At 47.0% G+C, this 10,824-nt stretch overlaps 1 protein-coding gene across 2 annotated transcripts in view; it reads left to right on the top strand.

Moving 5' to 3' along the window:
- Nucleotides 1–2,210: 2,210 nt before the first annotated feature.
- Nucleotides 2,211–10,824, top strand: part of LOC119177032 (uncharacterized) — a 220,303-nt gene continuing 211,689 nt past the window's right edge. The window contains exon 1 of one of the 2 annotated variants that reach the window (XM_075878003.1): nucleotides 2,211–2,497. In XM_075878003.1, coding sequence (XP_075734118.1) covers nucleotides 2,474–2,497 — 24 coding nt within the window. In that variant the 5' untranslated portion in view covers nucleotides 2,211–2,473. The remainder of the gene's footprint in view (nucleotides 2,498–10,824) is intronic. The other variant, XM_075878002.1, reaches the window with a different exon arrangement.

The raw sequence follows: 10,824 nt of genomic DNA, 5'->3' as shown, positions 1-10,824 counted from the left end.
CTGTCAGCAAAGTGTCTACAGAGCTGTCCTGTTAAGAAGCTAAAACAAACCCTTATTAGCTCTTTAGAAGTAATTCATTTGTACATAGGAGCTCGCTACTACATTATAGGGGTGTATAACAACACGTTTTGCGAATGTTTCGAAGTATCTTGAGGTACAATTGGCAGGAACCTATCAGATATGATTTTCGTGGTAGTATCTTGTATTTGTAGCGACAATATTTTTGCCTGAGTATCTTGCATCGTTTCTTGATACAATTGCGAAGTATCTTTCCCCAGTACTGCTTTAAGACACCCTTCTGCTAGGAGTAATGTTGCACAGAAAGTAGGCTTTTTTTTTTTTTTCAGCCTTCATTTACGACCGGCCATTCACGCATGTACAAGATATTGCCCGTTTGCGTGTAGCTGCGGCTATATGAGGACTGTAAAATAGTCGAGAAGGAGGCGCCTTCGTGCATGCACAGAATCGATGAATAGGACAACAGGCTACAACAAGTAATTCTGCGGCGGAAAAAGACGCCGCTATGTGCAATGCAAATAAATGTCTTCGAGGAAACGGCTTTGTTCGTAATGGGCGCAGTCAGTGGCGAATCCAGGGGGATACTTTGTGGTGTTGAACGCCACCACCCTGAATTTGTTACATTTTTATGCGTATATATCATGCGGCGCACACACAAACACACGCGCGAACATTAGTGAAGAGTAATTAAACCCTCTATCCGAAAAAAAAGAAAATGTGTGGTTACGCCACTGGCGGTGGTATTGCAGCAGGCCGGGTTAGACAGGCATACATGGCCACCAACTGTATTGTCCCGTGCGCTGATAGCAGGGATGTGTGCCACCAGGCATTTGACCTACAGCCCCATGCTTCGCAGGGTGCAATCAGCACTCCTTGAGCTCACTTCCTGATGATACTCCAAACGGCCGACCCCATCCACAGCACCCACCAATGTTGATCAAGGTTGTATTCATACTTGTGCGATTGTCAACTAAAAAGCAAATATTGTGCATATTTGAGGCACGTCAATATTCTGTATGTGTGTCTTTTACCAGAAAAGGCATACATATGTAATTCTAAGTACCACAGCGTTTGTCACGCTGCGCTGACCATGCAACGCTTGCACGAAAAGGCAAGTGTTTCCGACGCTTTGCTAAGACGATACGGTGGTGGCATCTACCCGTCGCCTTGCGTTCTACCCCTTATCGCCTCAGAGATGGGCGCGCACGCGGCGCGCTCCGTTTTTTAGGATAACTGCCAGATAGCGCTCATGTATCACGTGTGACGTGACTTGATGCGCTCGTTCGCCTCCGCTGCACGCTCGAGGCACTCTAACGCAGCGCCTCCAGAATACCATTCAACGATTTTCTTGCGCGGAACATCAAATGAATGCTTTGTTCACCCTCTCCTTACGCAAGACTATCGTCTTGTGACGACATTTGCATGTAACATGCAGATGCGGGGCCAATTTTTTCCCCCTCACTTTCGCGCATACACATCACGTGGCTGGAGTCTTGGCTGATTTATTGTTCTCGTATATTCTTTTCAGGTTAGCTGAAAGAGGAGGAACGACTGGTAAAATGGTCACGGTCTGCTTGTTTAGCTCCTTGCGTACAAGGTCAATGAAGAAAGTGGACCTCAGAGCGCACTTGACGCATTTCACCGTGCTTCAGACGTCCGTCCGGCTCGTCAGGCCTCCCGGTCCGTCAGCTAGTGCTTGAATCCATAGGCAGGCTGTCGTGGCGGGGTCGTTGCTTGGCGCGTGTCTCGTGTCGCGGTTCCTGCACTGAATCAAGTCCCGGGTCAGAGGGAAACGCGATCCGGCGGCGGCCGCCACTTGCTGTCGCCCATTGATGCCGGCCGAGGCGGTGCTTGCGGCGGCCGGAAAGGGTTCGTCGTTTCTCACTTCTTCCCTGCGAAGGCGCAATGCCGCCGGCCGGATATGCGTCGCTAGAGCGCCGTTTTTCTCGCAAGAAAACCAAGAGCCACGTTAGTCCAAAATTAGAAGCCCAAGAGAGAGCGCGCAAAACAAAAGCGTCCAAAAAGTGTTGGCTCCGGGTGTGGGGAGGGTAGGAGGCTTTCGCGTGAGCAACAGGGAATCAAAAAGTGGGTGCGCGCGCCTCCTCTCTGGTACCGCGAGCGACGCTTTCCGATGCAAGCGCCCTCGAACACGGGGTTCCCGAAATACACCCGGCCGGAGACTTGCGCGACTCGAGCACCAGTGGAGCCTTTGATCCAAATCTCGGCGCGCTGCGGACTCGCTGCTACACCGTGTGCTTCTGGAGCCATCCCGCGTGCCAGTGCGCGGTGCACGACGTCCACTGCACGGGACACGGGCCTGCGTCGCCGACAGCGCCAAGACGCGCCTTTCGCGCGACCTGACAGGGCCTGATGAGCGGCGGCGCCGCCCGCGCCTCCTTCTCTTGCTGCCGCCGCTGCACCATCGTCCTCCAACGCGCGACCAGCGCTCAATGAAATGTCCAGAAGGACTGGCTCCTACGTGAGTACGACAGGGTTCCCTACCGCGAATGGGCCACAGCGACCCCGCCGTGTGCCACCAGAGTCCAGAACGAGGAAAGAACCACCTGGATGCGTCGTCATTCCAGGGTTCTCTCCTTGTTCTTCTGTATGTATGCCTTAATGCAAAATTACACCATTGGCCCGATTGCATACTTAACGCATTCTAATCGGCTTCTCAAGTGATGACTTGCCAGACTGCTCGTGTTACGGACATGGCAATAAGTCAGCTACAAAAAGGACGGAACGTCACAAACACACGAGATAAGCCATGGGTGCACGTGTTTATTGTATCGCGGAAGTGCACGGTTTCCTTTTTCACCCCTTTCGCGCCTCATATTTTCCTCTTTCTTGCACGTGGTGTACTCTAGCAAACCACTTTACACAAGCTCATCTTAGTTGCCCACAAGACATGACAGGTCGTTCATGTGCAACTAACTATGCCAAACAGCGCCTACATATGCAGGAACCCGTTGACGCTGCTTGTTTTTATGTGAACGCAATCTATATCATCGAGGATAACCATTATCCAGGTGGCTCCAAGTTTGTTATTATTAGTTAATGTATGTGCGCAAGCTCACCATGTGCCTGTGTTATGCGAAGAGCACGAGCTTATTTTGATTCGATCATCATCAACGTGAGTTAAATGGTCTTGACGTTATAATCATAGACATCATGATTCACGTAAACAAGGCTAACAGGCGCGTTGGCATGAGTGTGACAAGTGGACAACTCATCTATGTAAATCAGGTGGTAATGCGCTGGGAAGACGAATTGTATCAATGCGTCAGGGGATCGAGGTGGGTAAGTCGGCTATAGCGTGGTGATAGTTCTATAGCGCGAGAACAGAATGACGACACAGACACAAGAAGGACACGAGTGCTACGTGTCCTTCGCGTCCTTCTTGTCTCTGTGTCGTCGTTGCGTTCTCGCGCTATAACTATCGTCATGTCATACCAACTAGAACCAAGCTGCCACACTTCGAAAGCGTGGTGTATGTGAATGCTGGCGCATCGCCTATAGGTAGATAGAAAAAATGAGGCGGCTGTCAGCGTGTATTCTGACCCACACACCGATGCAAAGGCACCCACTGGAAACATGTTGCGGATTGCCTCGGACGACGGAGAGTGCAGCGCATGTAAACGCTCTCGCTTACTGATGATCTAGAAAATGTGATATACGCTATACTGTATTATTCGCGTACGACTGTACATGAAGCAGGATTTATATATTGATATACAACTCCCGAAACGAAGAAAACTGCAACTATGACTTGAGTGATCGAATTAATGCGACCTGTGTTATACATCACGGAATGCGTTCTAAAGAACAAGAGTCACGTCAATACGCGATTTTCGTTCTTCGTAGTTAAATTAAGCGCGTCGAGGGTGGCACAACGCGCTTGCACTGTGGCCGCAGCAGTGACTGATCACTTGGCAAAGGGCTTGTTCTGAGGAGTTTATTTTGGTGCTGTCGGTGGACGCAATCCGTAGCGCCGAGGCCGCAAGGCGCCGCGGTTGTCCTTTTGTTTCTTGCACCGTGGGCGACCAAATGAGCTCCCTTGATGCTGCGACGTTTCACATCTCTGTTTGCTATGCGCCGTAGCGTTGCCCTGACACGACCCCGCTTTAACGGCAGGGTGCTACTTCCGCCCGCAGGCCCGTTTGAATGCTTTGAACAAGATGTGAACAACTTCGACGACCGAATTAGGCGTAAAATGAATACTTTTAGCGTGCCTTTCGTCCGCAAGCTGGATAAAGTTATTCAACTTGCTGCAACAATACTGCGCGTCGCAGAGTTGAGAGGCGCGGCCACATCGCACGAAAGTCCTGAGGAGAAATGACCTTCGGAGAATTCGTTCCATAATATGACAACATGTACACCCTCTGATGGCGCGGTTTGGTGATATCAGCTCTTAACTACACGTGAAAAGGCACAGAACAAATTGCTCTCAGCACCACGAAAGAGCTGTCAGTAAATCGCTCATTGGTGCCTCGGCGCAAATATTCACCCGAGCACTCGGTAGCTCAAGCAGGTGTACCGAGGTCATAGCAAATTATGGGTATATGCAGTGTGTAGGCTTGAATTGCAATATTTTGAGCACGTACCTGGAGCCATTACTTTCAGCTACGAAAATGAAACCCTTTGATTACACCTTTTAATATAATAAGGTACAATGAAGTAAAACCAATGAAATAGCCCAGAGCAGCCTTTTTTTTCTTCGTGCACGTAAAAACATGATATTCATGGTATGCGTGTCATGTAAAACATGAGTACAAGCTACGCTTATAGCACGCTCGCGCCCGTTTCGCCTTGCTCCAAATTTACCAAATCTGGTATCACGTGACGTGAATAGACGACGAAGGTAAATGACACGTCCAAACATGATGATGATTGATTGATATGTGAGGCTTAACGTCCCCAAACCACCATATGATTATGAGAGACACCGCAATGGAGGGTTCCGGAAATTTCGACCACCCGGGGTTCTTTAACGTGCACCCAAATAAATCTGAGCGCATTGGCCTACAGCATTTTCGCCTCCATCTAAAATGCAGCCGCCGCAGCGGGCATTTGATCCCGCGATTTGTGGGTTAGCAGCCGAGTACCTTAGCCACTAGACCACCGCGGCGGGCGACGCGTCCAAACATAATATTCATGATATGCGTGTCAAGTAAAACATGGCGGCTCGTAGCCGTTTCGCTAGCTCTATACATATACCAAATTTGACTTTACGTGACGTGAATAGATGATGAAGATAAATGACACGTCCAAGCATGATAATCATGACATGTGTGTCATGTAAAACATGACTGCATGATACGCTCATAGCGTGCTCGCGGCCGTTTCCCTAGCTCCACATACCAAATTTTGTATCACGTGACGTGAATAGACGACGGAGGCAAATGACACGTTCAAACATGATAATCATTGCATGGAAGTCATGTACGGCATTATTTACGTCGGCCTCGTAACGCTGTGCTGATTTTAAAGTGACAGATCAACCTTCCTGATTCGTGCTTCGCATATGAACGATTCGCACTGTAAGTGGGATCTGTCAATATTTTTTCTTTCTTCGTGACAACGTAAAAAGAGACCCCGATTCAACAGTCCCCAGTGGATTAGTTCACTGAGCAGCTTCATTGCAGTGTAACCCTCCCTATAACCTAACAAATGTATTGATATATATTCACATGAATGTTAAATACATATTGTGAGGTTTCGTATGCTAAAACCACAATATTTTTCTGACGCACGCCGTAGTGGGAAGCTGCAGATGACTTGTGACCTCCGGTAGTTCTTTAAAGTGTACTTCAATCTAAGAATGTTGGAGCTTCAACCTTAGCACATCCGCTGAAATGAGCCCACCGTATCTGAGAATCGAACCCACCTCCTTAAGCTTAAATCAGTGAAACACCGTGGCGCTTAGCTACCACGGCGGGTGCAAGTGCTTACTTTGGTTGCTCAAAAGTGTCGTTCATTTGAACGCCACTATAAAAGTTGTCACGTGTGCAGCTGAAACATCTTTAGTGGTACCCCGCCCACCCTCTTCACTTCTACTTTGAGGTAACAATGAGGCACGGTGCTTTGAGAATTAATCTACAAGTAGGTCGTAATTGCAAGTGCAGCAAAACCTTGCTCCTCTTATTTCGGCAGGAGGGTTAATGATGATTGATATGTCGGGTTTAATGTCCGAAAACCACCATATGAATATGAGAGACGCCGTAGTGGAGGGCTCCGTGAATTTCGACCTCTTGGGGTTCTTTACCGTGCACACAAATCTGAGCGCACGGGCCTACAAAATTGTCGCTTTTATTGGAAATGCAGCCGCCGCAGCCGGGATTTGAACCCGCGATCTGCGGGTCAGCAGCCGAGTACCTTAGCCACTAGACCACCGCAGTGGGACTCCGTAGAAGGGTTATTTTTGGTTGCCATGTTCAACTGTGGGAGATAACTTAATTCTGTCACTCGATCAATTAAAAAGATAGAAAATACGTGTATGAGAAATCACATTATGACGCACGTTGCATAACTTAGCTACATAACATGATGAAATGTGAACATTATTCAAATGATAAAAATATGCATTCAAACCGAAATTTTGCAATAGACGTGCATACTGTGCCAAGCGTGCAGTGTTAAACCGGATAATTACATTAACAGAATCGTCACTGTTATATGGCGAAGGTTGTCGCTTCGAGAGTTATGTAGATGGATTGTGCAAAATGCGTTGCTCATGCGCGTTACTTGACAATTTCAATCTCTCCAGAGGTGTCATTCTACGGAGTGTAGCTCTAATGCACGCAAAATTGGGTTGCAGCCGCCACAGCTTGCATATCCATTGCTGACGATTCGCGTAATAAAAGCTATAAACCAGAAACATCAAAAAAAGAAAAGTTCCGGATTCCAGTCAGAAATTTGACTTCCGCTGAATCGACGTTGCGTTCATCCTATGCTCCGTTCGAGCCACAGACACACGCAGGAACACCAAAACGCACACGCACACATGCGTTTGTCTGTGAACCATGCGCACGTGCTCAGAGAGTGAGCGAGAAAGGGGGAGAGAGAAAGGTGACAATGACGACTCAATTACGTTTACTTCGTTTTTTTTTTTGCCTTAACGAAAGAACTTGGCTATTTTAAGGGCTTCTTGATTGGTTTTGTAGCCATTTGAGTTGGTTGCCAGGATGTGAATGAAACGTCATAGTTACTATAGACGGCCTGGCGCCAGGAAAGAGTTGTAAACGTACTTTTAACGGTACTGGCGCTTTTTACCCTAATAAGCATATGCTGCTTCGAAGGCATTCGGGCGCATGCAGGCTTGCATTTGTCTTTTTAGCACGTAATTAGCGCATGTATAGAAGCACTGAAATTCGGGCGAGCTTGTATACTTGAACGAAGTGATAATAAGGGCGCCTAAACAGACAAGAAAACTGGAGGCAGAGTTACACAAACAAGCGCTCATTTCAAACAAAAAAAATTAATCACAGAAAAGAGCTCTGTTTTATCCTACACCGAACACAGAAACGCATGCGTAGAACTACAATCTACAAAAAAAAAAAACACAGGCAGACAGTTATCACCTCAGAATTTAAAAAAATACATAACAAAGAAGGCATCACGTGACTTTTACGCATGAGCACAATAAAACAGAGAAAAACAAACAACTGAGGTCAAAAACAACACAGCTCATGGCAGGCGTATGACTGGCTGCCACTGGTCTGTTCTCAGCGTCGAAGACATATCTATAGGTGAGCCATTTCACTAGTTAGTAGGTTAATAGATGGCTGGCTGATGCACGTAGGAACATTTTCGTGGATATGGTAGGATTCCATTACTGGTCTTGTTATCCTGTTGTGGTGCCGGAAAATAAGGGAAGATTTGCTGAGCTCTGAAATGCACCCACAATATCGACAGTGCCGCACGAGGTGTGAATATGTGGCACCTTTAAGGGCGATCTGGTGCTCCCTTAGCCTGATACTCAGACAGCAGCCAATCTGACCTTTATAGCGTTGGCCACGTGTGAAAATAATAAGCCAAACAATGTTGGAAACACAGAAAACAAAAGACACATTATGGTTAATGTTGCATGTGGACTGCTTTGGCAATCCTTTGCTGTGTATGCGCTTGTGAAAAGCCGAAAAAACAGAACCTATTTTATTCTTCGCGTTGAAAACGATGCCCACATTGTATCGGGAGGCCAGCTTTCTCAGTCTATGAGAAATACCATAAGCATATGAAATGATGGCGTACTTTGTTCTCTACTCCACTGGGGCAACTTTTGGTTCGTCAAGCGTTCTTGTCCTGGCGAGCCTGTATTAGGCACTTCTGGCTGGCTGTGGCAATACGGCTTTCAGGGTAGCCAGCCTCGCACAGCTTCTTTACTTGGTCTGTTGCACTGTCGTGCATCAAATGCTGGCATGATTTGGTCACCACTGAACGGATGCAGGAAAAGAAAACCCAATTTTTCACTCGCTTAAAATGCGCGGAGCAGTAATCTAGCAAGGCTTCTGAAGAACGGTGCATGTATTTCCAGTACACGTGTGAACCACCTAACACGAGGTTCTGGTCGAGGAATTGGATGGTGTGGTCTTTGGGGGTTTTAAAAGAAAACTTCAGGCCTAACCCCTCTTCCCTGAAGACCTTCAACACTTGTATATACTACCTTGTGGCTGAAATCGAGTGCTTGAACAAAGATGAAGTAGTCATCAACCTACCTCAGTACATTATGAGCCAACCCACACAGGCCCTTATCAACAACTCTGCCTACTTCAGCCAAGAAAATGTGGCTCAAAATTGGTATAGCCCCAGACCCAATGCAGACACCGGAAGCGCGTCTTTATGTCCGTACGCACGTCCTTGTGTTTGCGTATATGTGTGATGTGAAGCGGGGAAACTTGGGCAAGTTGTTATGACATAATTGAATATACGAACAGCGGAAGCTACAAGTAGTTACAGCGTAACTACGGGAGCAATAAACAAGGATATAAAAGAGCGCTGACTTTCAACAAGGATTTATTAGCGGAGTGGTTTGCATATATAGGCGAAAAAAGAGAATGGGCGTATGGCGCCGGAATTAATCGGAAGTTGTATCGCAGTGGTTATTAACTGCACCCTTATACGCATGCCCATTCTCTTTTTTCAACTATATATGTACACCACTCTGTTATAAATCATTGTCGAAAGTCAACACTCTTTTCTGATTGACATGCGGGGTTTAACGTCCTAATTAAAACCACCATATGATTATGAGAGACGCCGTAGTGGAGGTCTCCGGAAATTTCGACCACGTGGGTTTCTTTGACGTGCGCCCAAGTCTGAGCACACGAACATACAGCATTTGCGCCACCATCCAAAAGGCAGCCACTGCCGTCGGGATTCGATCCCGCGACATGCGGTTCAGCAGTACCTTAGCCACTAGACCACCGCGGCGGGGGGGGGGGGGCGCTCTTTTTTATCCTATAGTTTTTTCGCTTCCGTAGTTACGCTATAACTATACTTCTAGGTTGGGCTGACCATATATTCAGTAGCGTGCAAAAGCTCACGCGTTTACATTATTGTTTTCTGTTGCCTTCAGATAGCATTCAATGGACGTTGTTGTTCCTTATGTGCACGTGGCTCTGAAGTCCGTACTTATCTAACAAGATTGATAGTCATTTTCATTTTCGTTTTGAATGAGAGCTGAAGATTGCTGTGAAATAGTCGGTGCGTTGTAATATGCGGACATAAATTGGGGCCGCTTGACACATTAAGCGGTTCGCGTGTGTGCTCGGGCGCTTGTAACCCCTATCCGAGGCAACGTCTATCCGAGCGTCTAAGCATGCGTCCCTCTGTGTTTCGTCTACGCCTCTGATATCTGACGAATGCAGCATGTTCGGATGCTCCGGCTAAATCCCTTCCCCCACAACCTATTTTTCAGCTGCAGCTTCCGTTATTGTTACGCAAAACAGACCAGATATCCAGGCCTGATCGCCACAGTGATTGCCTCCTTATGATGACTCTGGCCGCATGTCAGTTAAAGAACTCGCGTTCCTTGAGGAGTCTATGTTTGTTTCTTTTCTGAATTATTGTTCTATGTTTAATTCCTTCAAAATCATCCTACTAACAGTAGTAGCATAACGTTGTCTGTTCTGCTTATCTGCTTTGCCTTGCCGTTCCCTGGCATAGTTTCTTGTGAATAAGTTGTCGATGAGTTGAAAACTTGCATGTCGCAGGGCGTTCAACCATATCTGACGCCTGTGCAAGTGATTTTTACCCCCAAGCTCTCTCTTCTTTACTTGCAATAACACTTGAAACCTTCTGAACATGTCGCACTCTTTGAAAAGCGTTCCAACGTACTCAAATAGCAACTACACGTGTTCACTCGTTTACGCATTTACCTGCACAATCACCTGAAGGCTTCCACGTCTATACGGCGCTAGAATATATCGGAAGCTTTGTGACATTTCAAAGCAATGTATACAGAAGATATTCGTAGTCGCGAAGACAAAATGCACACCATGTGCGACTTTCGTACTGCTTTATAAGAACTACTGAGTGTTTCGCAAAAGGCGCATATGACTAGTGGATCAGTGTTCAATTCTGTCCTGAAATTTTCCAAGGCAAAGGCATGCCTCACGAGACACTCAAGTTATGCCAAAATCACCATCACACAACACTAAATGATGCCATAATAATGTCACTATAACGTCACATACCTTAACGTCACATGATTGTGACATAATGTGTCATCTGAGCCTGATCAAAGGTATGCTGGTCACAGAGGCAGTGCACTGCAGAACCAGACGGGCTGCAGAAAGCTTACCAGGC

The sequence above is a fragment of the Rhipicephalus microplus genome, chromosome X, assembly GCF_043290135.1.
Source record: "Rhipicephalus microplus isolate Deutch F79 chromosome X, USDA_Rmic, whole genome shotgun sequence".
Lineage (NCBI taxonomy): Eukaryota > Metazoa > Arthropoda > Arachnida > Ixodida > Ixodidae > Rhipicephalus > Rhipicephalus microplus.
This window is presented reverse-complemented; position numbering and strand designations above follow the sequence as displayed.